Raw genomic sequence first — 25,775 nt, 5'->3', positions numbered from 1 at the left:
TTCCTGCCACTGCTGGTAAAGAAGAAAACATTTTAAAAAATCTCACCCAAAGGTCACCCTGGGTGGCTCAGTGGTTCAGCGCCGCCTTCAGCCCAGAGTGTGACCCTGGGGTCCTGGGATCGAGTCCCACGTCCGGCTCCCTGCATGGAGCCTGCTTCTCCCTCTGCCTGTATCTCTGCCTCTCTCTCTCTCTCTGTCTATCATGAATAAATACATAAAATCTTTAAAAAAAATATCTCACTCAAAGAGCAATTTTCTTTTTTTAATTAACAACAACAACAACAACAAAAATCTCCAGAAATTTGCTTGAGGAAGGACTAACTTAAAGACCGAAGTGACTCTGGTGTATACAGGTACGTAGCATGCTGGATAAGTTGAGAACAGTATGAAAGAGCCATAAAAAGTAGCTGCAATTTGTTGAGCATTTGTGGTGAGTAAATACTTTACATCCCTTTATTCCTATAGCTTTGCAGCCTCTCCTTTAAGGACATTGTCCCCATTGTGCAGACAAGGAAGTTGAGGCGCAGAGATCTTACGTCCTGGGCACAGGACTACACAGCCACCTAGGGTAGAGCCTGATGTCAAGGTCTACTCTTTGTCAACATGGTGGCTGGCATTTTGTCCAAGACTATTAATCATTCCTATGAAAAGTCCTGTACCCTTCAAAGACATTTAGCGTCTTTGACCCTCAGGCACTAAATACCAGGAGCAGCTTGACTGTCACTCTGAAAATTAAGACGTCTTTCCGCATTTACAGACTGCCTGTAGAGGTCCTACTCTCCATACCTCAACTGTTAAGGAAAATTCTGCGTTTCAGAAGCTTAGGGCTAAAAAGAATTTTTAGAGCTCCACTGGTTTTGTTGTTTTGTGTTGTTTGTTTTGAGAGAGAGAGAGAGAGAGAAGAGAGGGCGTCAGGGAGTAGGAGGGGACAGAAGGAGAGAGAGGATCTTAAGCAGGCTCTATGCTCAGTGGGGAGCCCAACACGGGACTCGGTCTCATGATCCAGAGATCATGACCTGAGCCTGAATCGAGAGTCAGAAGCTTAACCAACAGAGCCACTAGGTGCCCCTACTAGTTTAGTTTTTATAGTGAATTTGTACAGAAAAAGAATACTGATCAAGAGATCAAGAGAATGCTGAGTTTTGGGTTTTTTTTTTTTTTTTGACTTGTTGACGTTGAAGGAATTCTCAAAAAAAGCACCTACTATGTCCTGGGAAACATGCTAGACATTATCATCCCTACGTGTAAATAAACGGTGTGTGCGTGTCCATATTTGAAAGAGAAACAAAGGGAATTATAACTTTTATTGTCCTTGAAGAAAGCAATGGTGAGAGCACTTGTTTTGCGAAGCAGCAATTTCACTTGGGCAGCTTTCCACCACACCATAGCCATGCCGTGGGTCGCCAACGAAGTCGTCCCGTTGTCAACCGGGGACGGAATTTGGGAACACGATAAAAAGGGGCCCAACTGTAGTTACAGCCATAAAATTAGAGAGAAAAGAACGGGTGTGCGGGAATCAGTCTCGGTCAGCACATTAGAGGTGTGCCCTGTACGCAAATATTGTGATAAATATTTGCAAATACAAATATTCCTACAAGGAAGGAAACAGAGTAGGACTGGCAAAGAGGTCCGGGAGACAGCTGCAATGGCAGACCTCAGACGGAAAGAGAGGAAGCCGTCCTGGCAGATGCGGGAGGAATGGGAAACAGCTGGCCATGGATGCTGAACGCTGGCCGGGGGACAGGGGAGGACTGGGGCGGGGGGAGGGGGACAAACTTTCAGAGTTTAAGAAAGCGTCTTGGAACTGAAAGCCAATAAACGGGAGACATCTCCAGGCTGTGACAGAGTCTTAAAAATTCAGCTTTAAGTTAAAAGTAGATCTGCCCTACGACCCAGCAATTGCACTGCTGGGGATTTACCCCAAAGATGCAGATGCAGGGAAACGCCGGGACACCTGCACCCCGATGTTTCTAGCAGCCATGTCCACAGTAGCCAAACTGTGGAAGGAGCCTCGGTGACCATCGACAGATGATGGATAAAAAAGATGCGGCCTATGTGTACAATGGAATATTCCTCAGCCATTAGATACGACGAATACCCACCATTTGCTTGGACATGGATGAAACTGGAGGGTATGATGCTGAGTGAAATAAGTCAATCGGAGAACGACAAATATTATATGGTCTCATTCATTTGGGGAATATAAAAAATGGTGAAAGGGAATAAAGGGGAAAGGAGAAAAAATGAGTGGGAAATATCAAAGAGGGAGACAGAACATGAGAGACTCCTAAATCCGGGAAATGAACTAGGGGTGATGGAAGGGGAGGAGGGCGGGGGGTGGGGGTGACTGGGTGACGGGCACTGAGGGGGGCACTTGGCGGGATGAGCACTGGGTGTGATTCTATGTGTTGGCAAATTGAACACCAATAAAAAATAAATTCATAAAAATAAAAAAAGTAAAATAAATTCAGCTTTAAAAATTCCTCGGGAAAGCAATGATCTATCCATCTATTTATTTATTTAGAAAAACTCCAAAGTGGTTTGAACATTAAAACAAGGGCTGATAAGTCAACCCCGAAAGAGGTCGCCCACAGTGGCACAGCAGGATTTGAGAACAGGCTTGTAGAGAATTTACCAGAGTGTGAAAGAGTTATGCAAACTGATCCATTTTGGCTTAGAGCTGCCTCAAGCGTGTGCTAGAGCCACGGGCACTTTCTCTGAGATAAATGTGAGATGACTTGTCGACACCCCTCCTCCTCCTGGGGACAGGAAGCTTTCTCAGAGCGGTGAGATTCCAGTAACAGGGTAGGAAGACTCCTACACACGCATCACATCACGCATCGTCAGACGGGCTGTGCCCTTCCCTTAATAGGAAACGATCTCTTGTTTGATAAAGACCCAGGCAGGCCTCTGACAGGAAGGGCTCCTTAGTGGTGAGCTCAGTGACTTCAGATCTTTTGTTCTTCTGTCTCCGGAGCTAGAGCAGAGGATGTGGCTGGGGTGGGAGGCGGGGACTACGACTGTGTGTGTGTGTGTGTGTGTGTGTGTGTGTGTGTGTGTTTTCTCATTTCCGCTTCCCCTTTCTGAGCGGGCAACAGCAGTTGAATGAGGACAGAGAGAAAGGTACAACATGCAATATGATACTTTGCCACTGTCCTCACTCAGATCCCGATACCTGGGAAGGGCTTGGCCCGGCTTTGCTGACCTCAGCTCACCCTCAAACTCTGCTCTCTACCTGCGGGCAGGTAAGTATATGATTTCCACCTCCATTTTAAGACTATACCGATTTGGGGTGGAGCTGGGAGGAAAAGGGAAAAATCAGGAGAAAATCTCCCACATCCCTGACTCCGATCTTAAAAAATCCATCACCGTGCTTCTCAGAACAAAAAGGTCCCTTTATCTTTTTAAGATTTTATTATTATTATTTTATTTCTTCCCATTTACTGGACAGATATTTTATATAGGGCCACAAAACATGGGTTCTTTGATGGCCTGAATTAATATTTAGAAACTTTTCACCTTTCTCACGTGGGAAGCTCCTCTCCGCATCTTGCTGTACTCCCTTGTGTTGGAATTTCAATCTGATTCCAACTTCGAAAGGTCCTCAAGGAGATACATTTCTCACGTCACTGCGGGTCCCATTCTAGTGCTCCTAACTGTGAACTAGTGGAAATTACCTAGCCTAAATCGATGCTGTTTTGTGTGAGTGTGACTACTTTTCTCCAAAGCTGCAGAAGAAGGCTGGTGAGGAGATGAGCTACAGCCAGACATATTGGGAGTAGATGTGAGGGGGAGGTCACACGATTGGACAATGCCAGGCCTGCTTAACTGCACAGCTCAAGAGAGGTAACCAGCTGTCGGGGTTGTTTTTCAGGCTGGACATCTCAGAGGTGGATACACGGATGTGTCGATCACTTAATGACTTGTATCGACTCACGTGGGGTGGGTCTGTGCTCCTCCAACATCCCTTGACTTAGCGGTAGCCAGGCTGAGCTTGTTACCACCTACATGACTTTTGGAGAAGGTGGAGGAGTGGAAAGATCCTCTACACTGGGGTTTTCCCAGGCCCCTGCTGTGCTACAGAGCTTTCCAGTGGGTGGAGAGGAGGCAGGTGCCTACGCAGAACAATGAGAAGATAAAAGAACCCCACAGAAATGGTTTGATAAGATCATGAGGACTTATAAGTACTAGTGACTCGGTCACAAATGGCTGCCCAGACAGGCAATAGCAGTGCTGAGGATGGGAGGTTGGAAGTTGGAGGCTGGAGGCCTTCAACCTGTGTGTCTAAGCTGCAGACTTAACAGTTGTTGGGCTTGAGTGATTGGAGGTGAAATCTGGTGTGATTCTCCCAGAACAGGAAGCATTACTAGGAGGAGGGGAAGCCAGGTTTATTATCTCTCGCTACTAGGATATTATCAGAGAGAACAAGCGGAAGATATAACAAGAGGGACAGAAACAGATCTAACAAAGTATTTCTTATTCAAGGGCATCCCAGGGAGTTTAGAAACTCTTGACAGCCCTACTAGCAGCCCCTTCTCATAAGTCTCCCAGTCCCCTGAAACGAGGACGGAGCCCTAGGGTTAGGCATTACGTAGTGGCCATGGGAATCAACACAGTCCTTTTTAGTCCTTCTTTTTAGTTAGGGTTTATGACTTGTATTCTAATAGAGAATGGAGAGGAAGTTTGGTCCCAGCTTAGATCATGAATCATGGGTCCACTATGGGCTACAGCAATGGAAAAAGATCAGACACTTAATGCTACTTGATCATTGACAAGTGTTCTGTACGCTTTGAGCCCTGCCCATACCCAAGCTCAGTGCGGAAAGGACTTAAACACAGATTCTGAGAAGAGAGAGTGTAGATAACTGTGGGGGGGGGGAGAAAAATTAAAATGAACACATAAGGGAAAGTGCCATATTACCATGGAAAAAGGACTGAAAAATGGAAGACATGGATTCACAGAACTGAGAACTCCGCTCACCCTCACTCGTATCTCCAGCCCAAGCCATCTGCAAACCAGGCCACAGATGGATGGATGTTTCTTAGTCCAGCTGCTTTATAGCCCATCCAGGTGAAAAATTTAGTTTCTTTCAGCACTGAGAGCACAGGATTACCCTTTTCCAAATGTATAACTTGAATGTCTCCCATGGCACTTTATGAGCCTTCCATAAAACTCATTCACACCATGGAGATGGGCATAGGGAAGAAAGGGAAAGAGAGAGGAAGAGGTTTTAGACGTCTTCTTCCAGTATTTGTTCAGCTGAAATTATCTGGGGGAGAAAGAGGGTAAAAATAGTTCTATTCATTCCTTGGAATTTTTCTTCATATTATTTATCAAAAAATATTATATTTCCCTGAAATAGATTGAGTTGCTGCTTTAGACCATAGATGTCTCAGAATATTCAAATGCTACCCTCGGGGGAATTTTTGCTCTGAAGGTCTTCCCAACTGCAGCGACATGGAAGAGAACTAGAAATTAGGAATGTATTTCCTATCTATGGAGGAACGTGAGAGCATATTACAGGTCGGGGGCATGTGGAAGGGGGTGCAGCCAACCTGGCTTGAGGTGGTTTGTCCTATCTAGAGCGGAATGGCTGTCCTGGGATTTCCCACAGCCCTTCCCACAGTGGTGCTGTGTGTCTATCTTGGCTGTAAATGCGGATAAGATGCACGTCTCGTGGGCCCCATCATGGAAACTCTGTGTCCTTCTCTCCTCCCACGCTTGTTTTCACTCTTAGTCCCAGTTTATAGGCTCTGCTTGGGTGTAGGCACAATAAGGACAGAAAAGAAGAGAGGCCTGATACCTGTTCCTGGGAGGAGGTCCCGAGTGGAAACCAGGGCGCCATGAGGAAGGTCGTGTGATGTAAAGGAAGAAGCACAGACCTGGGGCTTAGAACTTGTGAGTTTCAGTCCCACTTATAACCTTAATATTCCATGTGATTGGGATCCCTGGGTGGCGCAGCGGTTTGGCGCCTGCCTTTGGCCCAGGGCGCAGTCCTGGAGACCCGGGATCGAATCCCACATCGGGCTCCCAGTGCATGGAGCCTGCTTCTCCCTCTGCCTGTGTCTCTGCCTCTCTCTCTCTCTCTCTCTCTCTCTCTCTCTCTCTCTGTGACTATCATAAATAAATTAAAAAAAAATATTCCATGTGATTTCAGATAAGCCTCCTTCTTACTTCCCCTCTCTCTCTCCCTCCCAACCTCTCTCTCTGTCTCTCTATCTCTCTCTCCCATCCCCACCCCTTCTCTTTTTTGAAATGAATGACTGGGATTAGATGCTCTCTCGGGTCCCTTTAGGCATGAAGTAAGAAGGAAGGAGCTACTTAACTGTGTTTCATCTCTGCTCAACACCATCTCTCTTTCCCATCTGGATTTTACACCAGCTGCCATATCCTGCATCTCACTCCATCTTCCCTCTTATTCCTGAAAATGTTCTGATTTTAGTGAATGGTTTAGACTGAGGGAGGATTAATAATAATAACTGCTATCATTTATCAAGCACTTCCTTTATATATCAGGGACTTAACACACATCACCTGATATTAGCCCTAATAGCCCAACAAATTGCATGTTACGTGTTTTAGATATGAAGAAACTTAGATTTAGAAGGGACAGGTGATTTTACCAAGGACACATAAGCAGAAAGTAGATAGAACTGTGATTCCAAACAAGGCTAACTCTAATTCCAGGCCCTTGTTCTTTTTATAGTTTTCCTTTTCAAGAGTTGGCCATCCTTTCTGGACCTCTTGAAAAGATCCCCATGAGATACCTATAAGCAGAGCTGATACTTGGCAGGTACAAATTGGTAGACCCATAACGATTTATTAAAATATTTCCATACCAAATTATGGTAAATATCAATTGCCCCAAGCCCACTGAGTGCCCATGACCAACCCAACTACCCAATGCCATATACTTGTAGAACCCGGCTACGGGGCTATCACTGGTGTCAACTCTGATTTGTCTGTGCTGCCCTAGAACCATCATTCTGAATGGCACAATAGCATAGAACACAACCAAATGTTCTGTGACCTGAATCACAACAATCTGAGAGAAGTAGATGCGATTCTAGGCAGACTGACTTTTTCCTCTCGACCAGAACCTAATTGGACCCTTGCTGCTAAGCCATTCTTGTAAGCCTGACAAAGGCAAAACTGCTTCATAGTCTAGTTGGAGTTAGGAAGGAAAACTATGCTAATAACCAAAGAAAGCAACACTTCCTTCACTCAGATTGTCACAAAGCCAAGGATAGATTAATTTTGGTTTATGCTGCCTCTTTGATAGAAGGCTATAACGTGGAGAGTTTGCATAGCATGTGAAATGGAGAATTTACTGAAATAGTTTCTTCTTTCTTTCATCCTACATTACATGTACCACTGATCCTTGGGTGGAGATATTAGGTCATTTTCTTGTTCCATAATTCATGGAAAAATCATACAACTTGAGTCAGATCAACCTGAGTTTAATTCTCAACATTACAATATCCTAAATATATGACCCGGGATGGGTCGCATATGTCCCTGAGCTTCACATAACAATAGTTAGTTCAAAGGTGATTGTCAGGATTAAGTGAGATGGTTTATAGGAAGGTTCTATGGATAAATAGAAGGTGCTGTGTATATCCCAGTTATTAGCACCTATTACTTTGGCCCATATTAATATATGGGGAATCCCTAACTCCATCTCTTAGAAAACACCCTGGAGGTACATGGGGTACTCAATGCAGTAATAATGACAGGCCCGTAAAGGTTTTTCTCCTGCTTGCCGCTTGTGCTGATGGTTTTTGTTAGAAGATACTCCTTTCAAATCTCTTGATTCCTGAACCTTCTTTTGTCTACTTTGATCCTGTAAGCCGAAATTTCTGCTTTTAACTATAATATCCTCAAAACAAAGAGAATTCCCTCCTGCTCTATTTGTTGTAGTCAGACTCCAAAACATTGAACAGATTGTAGAGAAATATTTGGGGAGTGAACCTCTAGAGAAATGTAGGGAAGAGGAAAGGACAAAGGACTGGAAATGAGAGCAGAAGGGGGGAAAATAAGGCTTTTAAAGAGTGATTCAGGCAAATAGCAATAGAATAAATGTGGAGTTTTTTTGGGCTGTGGGGGTGTGCAGTTAGAAGGAACATCAGAAAAAAAAATACCAGCAGACTAGGACTTCCTTCCTCACAGGAGGTAGATTAAATACAATATTAAATACAATAGATCAAATACAATAAGCCAGCATCAGATGGTAATCAGATTCTAGAAGGAACTTCTGACCAAGGAATGGAAACTCAGAATGGAAGAATATTCTTTAAATATAGAAAAATGGAAATTCTGGAGAAATATTTTTTAAATATAGAATTTGATAGTTTGAGTTTTATAAGATTTGGTCAGACTTGTTGGACCCCTGTGTTCTGTCAGTAAGAGACAGTGTGACTATGCCCCAAGCCTCTTTCCTCTTTACTACAAGGTGTAAACAAATATATATCAGAAAGGGAGACAAACATGAGAGACCCCTAACTCTGGGAAACGAACAAGGGGTGGTGGAAGGGGAGGTGGGCGGGGGGTTGGGGTGACTGGGTGACGGGCACTGAAGGGGGGCACTTGATGGGATGAGCACTGGGTGTTGTGCTATATGTTGTCAAATCGAACTCCAATAAAAATATATAAAAAAACAAATATATACATTAAGATTTGAGACCTTATTGAAAGTCGGGAGGCCCCAGTCCCATGGCACGTACTGAATGAAGATAGTTTTTCTTGCTCCTGTGCAGACACAGCATTTGCTGGGCCCCTCCCGCTGCGGGTACCCTTCTGGGTCCTGAGACGGGGCCTGGGGGAGGGGGTCACAAGAAGTGGGGTATGATGCTGAGACCAGCGACTACTTCCCCCTTGCTGCATGTGGTATGGGCACACGTACTTGTCGCTAGAGGTGGGGGTGAGAAGAGATGACTTGGATAGGCCTTCAAAGTGTAGATAGCATGTGTCTGGATAGAGAGGGAGGTGGATAAAGCTGCATAAGCTAAAGAACGAGTAGAGGAAAAGTTCAAAAAGTGCTGGAGGCCAGTGAGCAATGCTTACCAGAATCACACTCATTTGGGCTCCTTCTCGCTGCCCCCTTCAAGACTCACCGCTTTCCTGAGTCTGTGTTAGAAGTACAGGCACCTCATAAATCAGTGTCGCTGTGAAAGGGAAGCTGCCAAATGGGAACTAACACAAGAGGCCATAGCACCATCTCCTAATGCTTATGGGAAAAACCATACAAATGCATTTCCTTTTAAGGGTATCATCCATACAGTTATTTCAAACTCAACTAGAATACCTTCAGATACGTTGGTGTTGGAGGCAAATGTGTACCGCACTGACTCCCACCAATTCACTATCAAGAGGATGAAACTGCTGCCCAAGGAGAAAACCTAACTGACTTGCCAGAAGTCAATGAGTTGGACCAAAAGGTTGAAAGAATGCCCACATCTACTCTGATTCCTCCTCTTTTCACTGCTCCCAACTCCATTGTACATATTAAGTGTATGTCTGCATATGACATGCCCTTTCCTCTATTACAAGGAGCCCCAAGACCTTCAAAGTTGCCGCCTGGACAGCTGCCTGCACCCATCCTTCAATTCTTCCTAATGCTGTCATCACTGATGTGCTTGTCTGATATCATTTGCCGCTTCCTCCAGATGCCTACAAAGAATACCTGCTTTCTTATCTCTCAGCAGCACAGCTTCCTCTTGCGACCTCTAACCAGACAGTTCTATTCTTCCCACCCTCCTAATATCACTGCGCTTATTTTATTCCTGTAGAACACCCATGAAAGGTCCCTGTGGCAGAGATTGGGGGGAAATGACCTTGTTCAATTCCCTGGGCCCATGTCCAGTCTGCTGCAGTTGAGATTAGCTTAGATGTGCCCTGCATATTTTCCTTCAGACTTGAAACCACGTTGCGTTCCCAAGGGAAGAAATTATTCCATTCTCACCCAAATGGCTGCCATTCTCAGCGAGCAGTAGAGTCCTTAACTTGGCCAACCTTTGTGTCGCCAGAACCATCACAGCCATTTATTTATAAGCCCTTCTTTGGAACTCTTTAAGCACTGAGGCCTCTTTTTCCATAGCCTTTTTCCTTTAGGTACTTACATTGAGTAAAACCTTTGTGCCTAGGACAGAACAGCAAATGGGAATAGTTAAGAAAATACAACATCTGGTCATCAATATAGGAACACCTAGATCAGAAATAAATCTTAGAATAACCCTCAAATTCATCTCTTCTCACTAACTCACGGCCCAAAACACTGTTACATGCTTAGTAACACACACAGATTGTTAACAGTCTTGACAGTTGATCTCCCTACAGATGTGTCTATGACGCATCTGAGCTCCTACAAGGCAATGGCTCCTTTGTGGAGTAGTCATCTCCTGAATATTCATTTGTTTGGAGAATCTGATTTACTAAGCAACCACAATGAATTTGTTTCCGTTTTAGGCATTAGGGATACCTCAGCAAACAATGCAGATAAAACTTCTGTCCTCGTGGAGCTGTTATTCCAATTAGAAGAGCAAGCAATAAATTAGATTAATCATTAAAATACAAAGTATAGGGATCCCTGGGTGGCGCAGCAGTTTGGCGCCTGCCTTTGGCCCAGGGCCCGATCCTGGAGACCCGGGATCGAATCCCACATCGGGCTCCTGGTGCATGGAGCCTGCTTCTCCCTCTGCCTGTGTCTCTGCCTCTCTCTCTCTCTCTGTGTGTGACTATCATAAATAAATAAAAAATTTAAAAAAAATTTTAAAAAAAATAAAATACAAAGTATATGAGTGATAAGGACTAAGAAGAAAAAAAAAATCAGGCAGAGAAGGCGGTTGGTGAAAGTGGCCACGTCAGCTGTAGAAGCCAGGCCCGACTTCATGAAGAAATTTGGTTAAAAGCTGGGCAAAAAAAAAAAAAAAGAAGAAGCTGAGCTTTGCAAGTAAAGTGTGTCAAAGGCAGAGAGACAGGAAGATTGAGAGGAAAAAGAACATGAGAAAAGCATAGGGTTTAAAAAGAGATAAGCATTTTCAAGGGGCAAAAGGGAAATTGGCCTATAAGCACTTACTATATTTTCAAAGATGTGGGAGGAATGTAGAACAGATTTGTATCACAGAGGATGTTGAGACTCTATCTACCATCTCAACAAGCGAGATTCCGGCACCTGCGCTGGGCACTGTGGGCGTTCAGCTATGAAATGGTGCACCCAGGAGTTTATAGTACCAGAAGCATCCAATTTTAGGGCATAATGTCCCCAGCTGAGCAACTGAAACCAGAGAAAGGGATTGACTGCCTTTTAAATTCCCCTCATTTGCCAAAAAAAAAAAAGTTATTTGTAAGCTCAAGAGTTCTTGTGATTTAGGTGAGGGCCACTTACTCTGAGAATGAAACACAAGGCGACTCGGCCTTTGACGTTTTCTACTCTGGGCCAACTGACGCCAACCTACTCAATATCTGGAAGGTGCAGAACAGGGAAATAAACCCCGATCAAGGCTTTTTAGACTCTTTCTTAAGTTCCTTCTAGTGGCAGTTCCATCCTGTCTTTATCACCTCACAAGACCTCTGACTAAAGGATGAGTTTTCTCTGCGCCCCCTCTTTGTGGTTTCCCTGTGTCTCAAGCTTAATTTATTCATTTAATTTCCCCCCAAAGACCCAGGCAGTGGACAGAGAGCCAAGTGCTCAGGGTTAACAACGTCTCCTCCAAGTACCAACTGCGGTCTCTCCTTGGAGAAGAATAGAGGTGGGCTGGACCTAAAGCGAAAGACTAGATCTGACAACAGTTACCATGTAATACTGTTCTCTGGATATGTTTTGTCAAATATAGCAAGCAGAGGCATCCAAAACAATGCGATTTCCCTAGGAATGCACTTTATGTTCAGGATGCTCTTTTCAAAAATAGCTCTTTTAAGGGCCTATATTGTTGAACGCCTCCCTAATGGTTTTGTGTTTAGGTCTTCGAAGAATGGAAGTCTCCAGAAACTGCCGTTCTTGTTTTTTTTTGTTTTGTTTTGTTTTGTTTTGTTTTTCCTCTTTTTTTCCCCCTACTCCAACAATTAGAAGCACAGCTATAAAGATGGAGCTGTTTCTGGGAGCTCCAGGGAGTCGAAGGATAAGATCGTGAGGAGTTACTCATCCAGCATCTACTTGTTCACTGTAGTGGGTTGAGGGGGGCAAGCAGGGAAGAGGCCGGAGGACAGAGCATAAGTCAACGAATGTACATTAGCCTCAAGGGTTTTCAAGCTCTATTCAGACACCTGAGTGGTTCCTCCCCTCTTTCTTCCTCTTGGAGTAAGTGGCCATCAGGATGTATCTTTTGGAAGAACACAGAGATGTTGAGTGGGCAGTGTCACATGAGACACAAATGCATCGATGAACTGAGGCGTCAACTCCTAGCTGTGGAGAAACCCAAGTTGCTCAACCCAAGCTGACAAATTAGAAAGGAATGATCTGAAGGTCATGACTGCTAATTGCGTAAGGCAACATCTCTCTGCTGTTTGTATTACGGGATTTTTCTTTTCCAAGAGAAATCTTATGTGGACCCCTCATATATAAAACAGGAAACGGAGCGAAACAAACAACGAACTCAGAATGACTGTAGTTGGAGTGACATCCTGGCTATTGCACCTTAGAAAAGTGGTTTGAACTTTGAGATCTGGAAATTCTTCATACATCTACATGAAGACCAAATACAGTGAATTTTATCAATTGCAGGTGTAAAGATACTCTAATTTTAGTGGAAGAGTCTGGATGACCATATGCCAGCTACCGTAAGAAGTAGGAATTCTTTAAGTTAGAAGAACTTTCTTAGTGTCCCTTAAATCATAACATGTTTGAAGTTCCAAGATTTGCTGATTTGAAAGACGTAGCCCTGATATATTTCAGAGCATTTTGGGGGGTGGAGGCGGGGGGTGGGGAGCAGACAGAGGAAGGGCTGGACAGCTGGTCCCCCTTCCTGAATGAGCACAGGGATCACGCTTCATGCTCCTTCATGCAGAGCTGGGAAAATGTGGGGGGCACCGCTGGGGTGGTTTCTGAACTGAGAATGAGGGAGTTGTCCCTGTGTTTCAGTGCTCAGAACGGCATTATTGGGGCAGGAGGCCCTGAAGTCTGAACTGGAGCCATGGAGAGCTCTGTGCTGAGCCCCACGTCCTGGGAGAAACGGCGGGCCTGGCTGCGGCAGAGCCGCCACTGGCAGACCCAGGTCCTGGAAGAGGAGGCTGCGGCCGCCCTGCAAGATGTCTCAGATCCTGAGCCTTCCAGCCTGGATGATGTTTTCCAGGAAGGTAAGAGGCAGTTAGACAACAGACAGACTTCCACATCGCCCTGGGCCCGGGGAGACGTGCCAGCAGGCACAGGTCTGCAGAGTGTGGGCGGAGGTCCCTTGTTGGGGTTAGGACTTCAGGGAGGCTCATGTGGATGGGTTTAATGAATTTAAAGGAAGAAGAATAATGTAATACAAAATATGAATTATGGGAGAGAGAGGGAGGCATACAATCAGGGAAAAGAAAGGACATTTGTGCATCATCCCAAGAAACTGTAAGGGCCTGAGGTCAGGGTTGTCTTGAATGCTTTGGGTGTTTTTATTTGGTCTGTGCAACAAAGTGATGCTCGATTTGGATGCCTGGACTCTGGCTGCAAGCCTGCTGCTAGCGAGCCGCGTGACTTTTGGCAAATCACTTACCTCTCAGACATATTGGTCTAGTTGAAGTGGTGGTACCTGGAGTAGTAGTAGTACTTTTCCTACATGTCTTTCAGAGCTTCTTTGAGGTTCAAATGAGACTGCAGACATAAGAGTTAGAAAAAAGAAAACCTCACATAAATAAATAAACCTCTTATATAAATATGTAAATAAATTCTTGCTTATCTGGCAAAAAAAAAACAGAAGCACAAACACAAGATCGTGAGGTTTTGGGGTTTTTTTTTCTTTTTATTTATTTTTTATTATATATATATATATATTTTGAAGTGAAATATAAACTTTATTCAGTCATTTCCACTCTGTCCTAGTCAACAGGATTCTCCTTGTTGAATCATTCTTCTGCATAGCAATGACTGAAGCAATAATACCTGCAAAAAGATCTGAAGACATAGCTAAGTTTATGAGGATAAAGGAAAGTTGTTTTTTTTTTCCAATTTCACTTCATCTTTGACCCCATATTCAAGGATCCTCAACAGGAGTGAATATGAGTGAATATTTTTTATTATATTTTAAGGAGAAGAACCCACCCCTGTACCCAAACCTTGGGGAAAAGGGAGTAGTGAACCTGTTATCCAGGGCACATTCCAGGTTCTGGGAGCAAGAGGGGGTTAGACAGAGAGAGAAGAAGCATCCACTATTTTTATACTCGGGTATATTCCTCTCATGTCTTAAAGAAAATTTTTATGGGGGGAAAGGGTCATGACATGGCTCACATGATGATGAACTTGCAGAACGAGGTGAGTTGCAGGGAGGAAGGGACCGCCTTCAGCTCTCATGATGATCTGACCTCTGACATTTCCAGGGAATCCAATCAATAAGATTGAAGATTGGCTGCAGGATTGCGGGTAAGTGCTGAAGAGGCCATGGCAGCGAATGAGGTAGACATCTGGATGTGCTTGCGGGCTCTGACTCTTGAGAACTCAGAAACAGGGAAACCGGGTTGAGTTGGGCCTAATGATTCGAGGTGACGTTGAGATGGTCGGGGTGGGCAGGATTGTAAGGGTTTGGGGGTGAGTGTGGGGACTGGGCTACGAATGAAGTACAACTCTGGGCGGAGATGAAGTCCAAGAGTATCTGGAAATCCAGGCTGAGTATGATCTAAAGCCCAGAATGATGGAAATCTGCAGCTCTGGTGCCTGCCTGGGCTGAGTTTCAGGTCCCTAATCCATTGCTTCTCCTTCAGACTAGAGTCTTGCACTGTGTAAGGAAAGAGGAGTTAGAAATCTAGTTGTCCTTGTGATCCCCGGAAGTCATCACTATGTTTGTTTCTACTGCACAACACAGGATGATGGGCTAGGGTTTACCCCAGTCATTCAAAGCAGTGACCTGGAGCAGGTTCTTCAAGGCACATTTTAGGCTCAGTCTACCCAGACACAGAGGGAAAGCTTCTGAGATCAGCGCCCTGGCGAAGCCTGATCATTCGTGTGATAATTCTGAGAATCTGTAACTCCTGCCTGCACCTTCTTTCCTCTCCAGGAATGCTTCAGACTTTACATAGCCTTTAATCTGAGCTCACCCATGGATGTGCAATAAACCCATCCTTGATTATTTGGTAGGAAATAAATAGCACTGAATCATCTAAGGTTGTTTATTTCCACTCTGCCCCAGAAGGTAATGCCGGGAAGGATTTATTTTGTGTTTTTGTGGGTTTACAAAGCATACTGTCCTTATTGCCTTAACCTGGTTCACAATTTATTGACCTCAAAGTCCAAGAAGGGCCCCTTACAGCTCGAGAAGTGAAGGGACGGCGGTAATAAGAATGTTTGCACGTTTTGGCATGTTGCAACTGCCCCAGGATTTGGAACGACTCACCTGGTATCTGCAGAACCAGCCAACTCAGTTAATGTCTTTATGCCATTAACGACTCTTGAGTCCGTTTACATCAATAATTGTTGACGGTGCATTTGCTGATGTCTAATTGCCTAAATGACTGACAAGAGGGCCACGTCGTGTAAAATATGCCTCTTGACTTCAAACATACTATCTTCCAGCTAAAAAGAATACAGTAATATAAGATTGTAAACCCCAGAAATTACCTTTCCTCACCTATCTTCTACAAAGATAAACTCTAAACCAAAGCATGTGCTGGAAATGTAGCCTGGTGAATCCGAAGGCTCAGAGAGTTGAGCCTACGCTTGTGTTAACCATCTGTGCCACCAACTGTAAGAAAACAACCAAAACTCCTTCTGTCTCAGGCTCCTCCCCTATAAAGTGGAGACTCAGAATAATAAAGTCTCAAGTTTTCTTATGAGACTTAAATGATATAATATATGCCCAAGCGCTTTGGGCTCTGTAGTAAAATGTGAGCAGTGAGGTTTATAAAGGACGGGCTTTGTGCTACTTTAAAATTTCACAAATTAGGTCTGCCTATATACTTAGCATCTGTCTGTCTACACTTCACTATTTCTCAGAAAAGTATGTCCAGAAGTGATACGCACCAACTCTTGGATAGTGGTTACCTCTGGGAAGGGAAAAAGTAAGAAGCAATGGGCATAAAAATGAGACTTTAGTTATATTTTTAATATTATACTTATATTTTCATTAACAGAGATCAGAAATGAATATGACAAAATGCTTACATGTATGAAAATAAAGCAGCAAGTACTAGAGTATTTGTCATATTTTCTCTACCTTTCTATGTGTTGAAAAAATTTTAGTATTTACACTTTGGAAAGCCCACAGGAAAGTCTCTTAACACACATTTGTCTCTGCAGGGGAAATTATTAGATTCATAAAATATCTCCAATTTTTTTTCTATTTTCTAATCCTCCCTAATATATACGCAATACTTTTTAGTTATACGGGGAAATTAGAAAAATTAAAGGATGATGGTTGTTGATGGTAGTGAGAGAACACTCGATTGTGATAATAGTGGAAAAAAAAAAAAGGAGGAAAAGGCATTCCAGATATGCCATTGTGAGTCCCCAGGGTGTTCAATTCTTAGGCTGTCAAGGCCGCAGAGGAAAGAGGATAAACAGGGTGAATGTCCTGCATTCACCGGACATCTGTCCACTCTGTGGGCAGGTGCCTGGGAGGCACTTTTCAAATTTTACTCTAAGACTATATAGTTTCCGTCTTCTTTCCAGGCCAAACACCTCCAGTAGCAAGACAGTTTTGTTTTCTGCTGAGCTCTCCAAGAAAGCCCACCAACTTCCTGAGTAATATAGCGTTAGTGTCTCTCAGTGTATTGAATCCAGTGGCAGACCTGTCAGTGGCAGGTCCAGATCATGTAGATTTTTACAAACCATGCCTGTTCTTTTTTTTCCTCCTCCCAAGGCTCTCGGGTTTTCTAAGACATGAATGTGTTGCTTGTGAATCATTGGAGATAGGGGTTAGGAGCTCAGAGGTTATCTGTGTGGGCTTAAGCTTAAATCTCTGTAGGCAAAGTCTATGGAAATTGCTGGAAGAAGTTAAAAATAGTCACATCTGTCTCCCAATCTGATCCTCTTTCCCACTTTTGTTAATGAATCGGGTATACAGGAGGAGTGGTGCCTCGGCTCTTCTATCTCAGACTTGAAATGATGCTAAGGTACATCTCAGTGGAAGACGGAGGGAGAGGAGCAGCTGTAGATCTAGTCCCTAGTCATCGATTTTATGTCCTAAGTAATAACCCATGAAAAGGGGGATCCCTGGGTGGCTCAGCGGTTTGGCGCCTGCCTTTGGCCCAGGGCGCGATCCTGGAGACCCGGGATCGAATCCCACGTCGGGCTCCCGGTGCATGGAGCCTGCTTCTCCCTCTGCCTATGTCTCTGCCTCTCTCTCTCTCTCTCTCTCTCTCTCTCTCTCTCTCTGTGACTATCATAAATAAATAAATAAATCTTTAAAAAAAATAACCCATGAAAGGCCTGGGACTTGGGTGATGGCATGGAATTTTAAGTCAACTTCAGCTCAATCAGTAGATCCAGGTGCATGTCCCTGCTTCCATGGTAGATTCCACATGCGCACAGCTCATCCTGGGCTCGTCCTCATATAGAGAATATGCACACGCCTGCCAGGGCACAACTAGAGAAGAGAAGTGTAGGATGAGCATCCAACACAAACTTGTATCGACTGAAGAGCACTGAGTCTGCTTAGACGAACCAGAAATTTTATCAGAGCTATGTTCTTTTTAAATTTCAAAAGGAACCTTTCCTTTATGCTGAGTGAAGTAAGTCAATCGGAGAAGGACAAACAGTGTATGTTCTCATTCATTTGGGGAATATAAATAATAGTGAAGGGGAATGTAAGGGAAGGGAGAAGAAATGTGTGGGAAATATCAGAAAGGGAGACAGAACATAAAGACTCCTTTATTTATTATTATTTTTTTAAGATTTATCTGTTTACTTTAGAGAGCTAGAAAGAGGAAGAATGAGCAGGAGGGGCAAAGAGAGAGGGAAACGGAGAATCTCAAGCAGGCTACCCACTGAGCATGGTGCTGGACATGGGGCTCTATCCCACAACCCCGAGATCATGACCTGAGCCAACACCAAGAAGCAGACACTTAACCTACTGAGCCACCCAGGTGCCCCATCAGTGGTATTTTTTAATGTAAATTTTATGGAAGTATAGCACACCTGTCGTAGCATTTTTCTTTTTAATATAATGTAGTGCAACTCAACGGGCATTAGTTTCGGTTACGCCAGATGAGTAAGTTTTAGAGATCTGTGCAACATAGTGCCTATGGTTAGCAATGCAGTACTGCGCACTTCAAAATTGGTTGATGGTAGCTCGTGTTAAACGTTCTTACTTCTGGAAAGAAAAAGTCAAAGGGAAGCAAGGATATCCTGGGAGATGTTGGATATGCCTGTTACCATAATTGGTGATGGTACTGTGGGTGTTTGCGTGTGTCCAAACTCTTTAAATGGTATATACTAACGATGTACAGTTCTTTGTAAGTCGGTTATACCTCAACAGAGCTGTTGAAATAATAGCCATATAAGTTATATTGAAAAATAAAATATTTACTGAAAAGAATATATAAATATATAATATATATTTATATTAGAAATATTATAGGGATCCCTGGGTGGCACAGTGGTTTAGCGCCTGCCTTTGGCCCAGGGCGCGATCCTGGAGACCCGGGATCGAATCCCACGTCGGGCTCCCGGTGCATGGAGCCTGCTTCTCCCTCTTCCTATGTCTCTGCCTCTCTCTCTCTCTGTGTGACTATCATAAATAAAAATTAAAAAAAAAGAAATATTATAAATATATTTATAATATTATATTTTATAAATATTATAAATATATTTATAAATTATATTTATTTTTTATATTTATATATGTATTTTATATTTATATAAATATATTTATAAATATATAATATATACGTATATTTATATATAATATATATGATATATTATAAAATATATAAAATTATAAAATAATATATAAATAATATATATAATACATAAAAATATATAATATAATAATATATAAATAATAATATCAACAAGTATTAAATATATAGCCCAGTGAGTTTTTTCAAAGAGAACACACCAATGACACCTGAAGCAGAACATTACCAGCATTCCAGAAGCCTCCTCCTGGAAGGTCTCCATCCATTCACGACCCTGCTTCCAAGGGTAACCAATAACCTAACTTATAGAATCACAGATAAATTTTGCACCTTTTAAACTTGATATAAATAGAATTACACAATATGTACCACTGTATTTTTTTTATTGCAGTATACTTGACATACACAATTATATTAGTTTCAGGTGTAGATTATAGTGATTCAACAATTCTATACGTTATGAAATGCTCACCATGATGAGTGTGGTCACTATCTGGCACCGTATAAAGTCATTACAATATTATCGACTATATTTCCAATGCTGTACTTTTCATCCTTGTGACTTATTTCATAACTGGAGGTTGGTACCTTTTCCAATATGTAGTGTTCTATGTCTGTTTCTTTTACTCAGAATATTTGTGATGTTTGTCCTTTTTTTTTGCATACCACAATGAGCCATTCTTTTTTTATTATTGTGAAGAATAAATTGTATATTTATCATACAATTTATCCATTTTACAATGAGATTTTATATCTCTCAGTTCTGGGTTATAATGAATATTATTTCTTTTGGTGAACACATATAGGCATTTCCATTGAGTATAGACAGTGGAATCGTAGTGTATTTTAGTTGTAGCTATAATAAAAGTAGGCTTTGGTGCTCGCATTACTGTGTAGCTGCAGCCCAAGCATTAAATGCAAGACTAAAGCTCAGTATTCTCATCGTTGGCAATATAAATTATGGTATTTTTAGTAGTAAATAGTAAAATATGAATTTATACTGATATTTGTAATAGTATATAGACTAATATTTTTGTTTGTGACATTATATTAAAATACATTTTTTATGTAATTATCCATTAGAGGAAAGAAGCACATATTTGTAGTTTTAGTTATCTTATTAGTTACTCATTCTCAATTAGCTTGAGTATCATTTCACATTTTATCATGTGAAATTCAGTGATGCACATTTTTTTTTCACAAAAGACATAAAAATTCAGTTTGGAAAGCATGGTTGATTTTTCACTATTAAAAGGAAGGTAGCAATAAAAGATGTCTACATATGCAGTGATTTATTTTGTAAAACTTAAACACAGCTTGATCTACAGATGTTCGATTAGTAAACTCATTGCCATCATTAAACATTTCATCGAATGATTACATACTGAGATTAGATTCAAAGCATCGTGTGCAACTTCCCTTTTAAAATTTTTCAGGAAAACAAACTCTATAAAACCCACACAACGCATTAGTCCTTGAAACAGACTTAGATAATGCTCCCAGCGAGGGATCCAAGTTCCCCTGTGTACAGCAGCCAGGAAGCAGGAGTGTCAGCCAAGAGCTCTGGTCCCAGCTCAACACTTTCCATAGATTGCTTCGCTCACCTGTTTTAGACGCAGATTTTATTTATTTATTCATGAGAGACACACAGAGAGAGGCAGAGACACAGGCAGAGGGAGGAGCAGGCTCCATGCAGGGAGCCCGACGTGGGACTCGATCCCGGGACTCCAGGACTACGTCCTGGGCCAAAGGCGGATGCTTAACCGCTGAGCCACCCAGGGATCCCTGAGATTGTAAAATTTTGATAAGACCCTATCTATCTTCAAATGCAAAGTTAAAATCTCTATCCCAGATGCAGTTTCTGCTGCTCCCTGGGAGACGTGACCATCAGCAAGTACATGGCTCAGAGAAGAAGCTGACCTCCAGAAAATTGAAAATATCAATATCTGTATCTGTGATGTCACTCAAGCCCTTGCTTATATAGATGTATTTCTCTGGTGTTGTTTCTATGTTCCTTCTTTCCTATTTTACTGCACCAGCTGCAGGCTTGGTGCTGGCTACGCTGACTGCGGACAGTGTGATCAGTACGATGGCAGCACAGTCTACGGGTTATACACAGAACACGGCACAATGCAGCCCAAGATACAGTGCACTTCAGGCCCACTTCCCCTGACTACTTCTATGAATTTGTCAAATAACGACTCTTAGATTTCCTCAACATAAAAGCAATTAAACACTGCTGAATTTCGTTGGAAATTCATGTGGACTTGTGGAACATATTTGAGGAAAGGCCCCTTGGAAAATGTTGTGATTTCAACCCATAAGATTATTTTTGATCCTCAGATACTCTGAAGAAGGGTTTTTTGAGGAAACAGGACAGTCAGGCTACAATGGTGAGTACAGGCTCTGTTATTTCATCTGTTGTTCTATCTGGACAGTGACACGGCTCTGTGTAAGTGTGTGTGTGTGTGAGTGCTTGCGTGTTTATGTACACGCATAAAAATGTGGGCTGCCTTTTAACTGCCTGCAAAATAACCATTGGTCACAAGGCAGTCCGGGAGGTCCAAAAGATAGAGTAAATGTCGGCTCAGAGCTGACAGGCTGACTAATACTCAAAGATTATCTTCTGTTAGTGATTGCTCAGCCAACAGCCAGTGCTATGGGAAAACAGCTCTGTAAGATGTATGGGAGTGCACACCCCCACGTGCCCACTATTCGACAGAGGATTGTGTACATGGCTATGTGATACAGGGTGCAGGTTAATGACAGGTGACTGTTTATGTCTCTCTAAATCAAAATACGAATGTGGCTTCTGAGGTCGTATGTGTATAGCTGGGGGGAGGGTTTGCAATCGTGATGCCTGATGCGGTTACGTGGTGGCAGGTATGCATATATGCAGATGTGTGTGTGTCCGTGTGTGTATACAAGCCTATTTTCTGTGAGCTTTGTTTGCCTTATTTGACAGGATGCCTCAGCCATGGAACCAGCTTTGAAGATGACTTGACCCTAGGAGCAGAGGGTAGGTGGCCAGCCCTCTGATGTCAGAATCAAGGAAGAGGCTACGCATGAGATTGACTAGGGATAGAATGGAAGGGAAGAATCATTAGAAACGACAAATAGTCAATCGGAGAAGGACAAACATTATATGTTCTCATTCATTTGGGGAATATAAATAATAGTGAAAAGGAATATAAGGGAAGGGAGAAGAAATGTGTGGGAAGTATCAGAAAGGGAGACAGAACATAAAGACTCCTAACTCTGGGAAACGAACTAGGGGTGGTGGAAGGGGAGGAGGGCGGGGGGTGGGGGTGAGTGGGTGACAGGCACTGTGGGGGGCACTTGATGGGATGAGCACTGGGTGTTATTCTGTATGTTGGTAAATTGAACACCAATAAAAAATAAATTTATTATTAAAAAAAATAGAAACGACAAATACCCACCATTTGCTTTGACGTGGATGGAACTGGAGGGTATTATGCTGAGTGAAGTAAGTCAATCGGAGAAGGACAAACATTATATGGTCTCATTCATTTGGGGAGTATAAATAATAGTGAAAGGGAATAAAGGGGAAAGGAGAAAAAAATAAGTGGGAAATATCAGAAAGGGAGACAGAACATGGAAGACTCCTAACTCCAGGAAACGAACTAGGGGTGGTGGAAGGGGAGGAGGGCGGGGGGTGGGGGTGACTGGGTGGCGGGCACTGAGGTGGGCACTTGGTGAGATGAGCACCGGGTGTTATTCTGTATGTTGGCAAATTGAACACCAATAAAAAATAAATTCATTATTAAAAAAATAATAAAAATACATAAAATAAAATAAAATAATAAAATAAAATAAAATAAAATAAAATAAAAAGGAAGGGAAGAACCATAGAAAGAAGCAACCCATTCCCCGCAGTCATACCTGTAGGGAATGAGCAGCCTCATCATGATCTAACGTAGAGCCCATAAAGCTTCTTGAGCCCAGGAACACTTCCTCACCAGCCTGATGTGACATCCACCAGTCCATCATTAGGGCTCTCATCTGGCCCCTGGGAAGACAATATAGAAAATCACCAACTCCAATTAAAATATATATATATTATTTATATAAAATAAATAATAATATTAAAATATAATAAAAATAAAAATATAAAATAGTGATATTAAAATATATATCATATATATATAATTTGTGTTTTGGGGTTTTTTTTGTTGCCAATTCATTTTTTAAATTGAAAAATTTTATTCATTTTTATTTTAAAAAATAAAAGGAACTGAGGCTGGCTGCAAATGTTCAGCTTCCTGTCTGACCACAGGGCCCCGTGGGATATAATATTTTGATCCTTATCCAAACGTCACCAAGTAGCCATTGAAATCATTTTAATCAGAGTACTGATTGTATCACACATAAAATTTAACTTGATCTCCAAGCTGACACCTAGGTTATGCTCCAGTAAAGAATCTTTGTCATAAAAGAAAGAAAGAAAGAAAGAAAGAAGAAAGAAAGAAAGAAAGAAAGAAAGAAAGAAAGAAAGAAAGAAAGAAAGAAAGAAAATCACCACGACATTGGCTGCCCAGACATCTCTGAAGCTGTTGTCTGTATCGGAAGCCCAAAGCAGCTTGAACACTGGGCGTAAACAGGAGACCACACTGCAAGAAGAGAAGAGCTTGAATGAAGGATGGAGATATAGCAATGGACCAGTGTCTCCCGGGACCTGTGGAGGCTTACGCTGTGAGGCGGGAACTCCAGCCTAGAGGGCTGAATGATGTCCTCCTCCTCAGGACAGAGAAACTCTCGCCTCAACACCTGACACAGTTTATAAGTTCAGAGGCTCAGGGCCTCTTGTTCCCTGCTGTACCTGCCCCTTCTAGATGGACGTTGGGTGAACTGCAGATACTCCCACAAAGAGCAGAGAGCTCATGGGGTTCAGCTAGCCTGTAGTGGTGGCAGACTGCAGTGAGGGGGGGGCTGAGTTTTACATCCAGAGAGGCAGCTGAGATGATTTCCATTTCCCCTTCTAACTTTCTCTTTGCCTTTCTCTTCCTTGTCCAGCCACCCTACTGGCCGCCAATGGCAAAGTCTTCTCCAGGTAAGCGTTAGGTTTACACAGATTGCCTGGTGTCTTCTTCAGGAGCTACTGAACTGGTGTAGGCATCAGAGTCAAAGAGATGAAAGATAAAGAGCTCAAGAGTCACAAGGGAAAGTGAGATTTTCCAACCGGGAATGAGGCCCTAGACTGAGTTTTCCCGGTAGATGGTAGAAGGTACCCAGAAGACAATGTCTTGGATCCCAGGCACAGAATGCTCACAAGCTTACTATGACATCAACTCTGATCCCTGTAGGAGCTTCCTGGAGACAGCCCGGCCCTGCCAGCTACTCAATCTTGGCTGCAGTTTGGCTTCCAGCAGCATGACTGGTGGGACCAACAAGACTAGTTCAAGGTAGGTGCTGGGTTTGGTAGGGGTGTAAGAGTGGGGAAGATGAGAGGCAGAAGAGAATGGAACCAAGAACAATTACCCAATTCTTCTGGGATAACTTACTGGGGGTTTTATCCACTCACATACTTGAGAAGTATGACTGTTTGCTTCAAGAACACTGGGAGATGCAGAAGGACTTACTGCTCCGAGCTGGATGCTCTGTAACATAGAGGTGACCTTGTACACCAGGAGGTGTAGCATGGGTGTCACCACAGTTCCTGGACTTATGGGAAGTACTCAATTACTCAATAAACGAACAATATATGTTTTGATTGATTGATTGATTGATTGTCTAATTCACTCAGGCAATTCTCTGTCCCCAAATGCCGGCCAGGTAATGACTACATGGAAATTGAAAAGATGAAGCAAAGTGCTTGCCCTTAGGAGCTTAATAATCAGGGTGAACAAAAGGCACACACAAGTTTAAAGGAAGGTGGAAAGTGATGAAAACTAAGGCAGTATAATAAAAAAAAGTGTTGGAATTTGGTGTCAAAGTGTGAATTTGAGACCTAGTTCTCAGATTTATCAGCCATGTAGCTATCTATAGTGGTTTGTCCTCACTGAGCCACAGCCCTGGCCACATCCCACTTCAATTAAGTCAGAATCTCTGGAGATGAGGCTCAGATATCTGCGCGTTTTCATTGAAGCATACTTGACATGCCATGTTTCACTCCTTTCAAGGGTACAACATAGTGATTGGACAACTGTACACATTATGCTATGGTCACAGCGATAAGGGTAGTCACCATCTGTCACCATACAATGTTGTTACAGTATTACTGACTATATCTCCTATCCTGTACCTCTCATCCCCATGACTTATTTATATGACTTATTTATATGGAGTGGGTAGTTATTGAGCTCTCATGTCACCCAGCTTGGTGGTACACAGATTTGGATGTAGATACACGTGAGAGCAATACCAAGAGAGTGATCTGTAGTGCAAGGCTGCTGTCCTGAAAACAGTGCTACAAAGGGGTCTGCCCCTCAAAATCAGGGTTTTTTTTTTTAAGATTTTATTTATTTATTCATGAGAGACACAGAGAGAGAGGCAAAGACACAGGCCAAGGGAGAAGCAGGCTCCATACAGGGAGCCTGACATGGGACTCCATCCCGGGACCCCAGGACCAAGCCCCGGACCAAAGGCAGACGCTAAACCACTGAGCCTCCCAGGGATTCCCTCAAAATTAGGTTTTGAACATACCTACATTGGTTAATTTTTACTCTCAGGGTAAAAATAAAGAGTTTTGTGTTTCTTACACACTTCCTACCTAGTTGTCCCACACAACCATTAGGCAGGGACAAAAGCCAGCCAAACCATGGTGTGTGCAGGTG

General features: G+C 42.8%; 1 protein-coding gene across 1 annotated transcript in view; it reads left to right on the top strand.

Moving 5' to 3' along the window:
- Nucleotides 1–3,126: 3,126 nt before the first annotated feature.
- TESPA1 (thymocyte expressed, positive selection associated 1) overlaps nucleotides 3,127–25,775 on the top strand; it is a 36,532-nt gene continuing 13,883 nt past the window's right edge. Inside the window, exons 1-7 of the mRNA XM_055337224.1 lie at nucleotides 3,127–3,245; nucleotides 13,076–13,290; nucleotides 14,509–14,551; nucleotides 21,325–21,374; nucleotides 21,947–22,000; nucleotides 24,016–24,052; nucleotides 24,306–24,404. Of these exons, the coding sequence (XP_055193199.1) occupies nucleotides 13,128–13,290; nucleotides 14,509–14,551; nucleotides 21,325–21,374; nucleotides 21,947–22,000; nucleotides 24,016–24,052; nucleotides 24,306–24,404 (446 nt within the window). The 5' untranslated portion in view covers nucleotides 3,127–3,245; nucleotides 13,076–13,127. The remainder of the gene's footprint in view (nucleotides 3,246–13,075; nucleotides 13,291–14,508; nucleotides 14,552–21,324; nucleotides 21,375–21,946; nucleotides 22,001–24,015; nucleotides 24,053–24,305; nucleotides 24,405–25,775) is intronic.

The sequence above is a fragment of the Nyctereutes procyonoides genome, unplaced genomic scaffold, assembly GCF_905146905.1.
Source record: "Nyctereutes procyonoides isolate TBG_1078 unplaced genomic scaffold, NYPRO_anot_genome, whole genome shotgun sequence".
Taxonomy (NCBI): domain Eukaryota; kingdom Metazoa; phylum Chordata; class Mammalia; order Carnivora; family Canidae; genus Nyctereutes; species Nyctereutes procyonoides.
The sequence above is the reverse complement of the archived record's forward strand: the minus strand, read 5'-3'. Positions and strand labels throughout refer to the sequence as shown.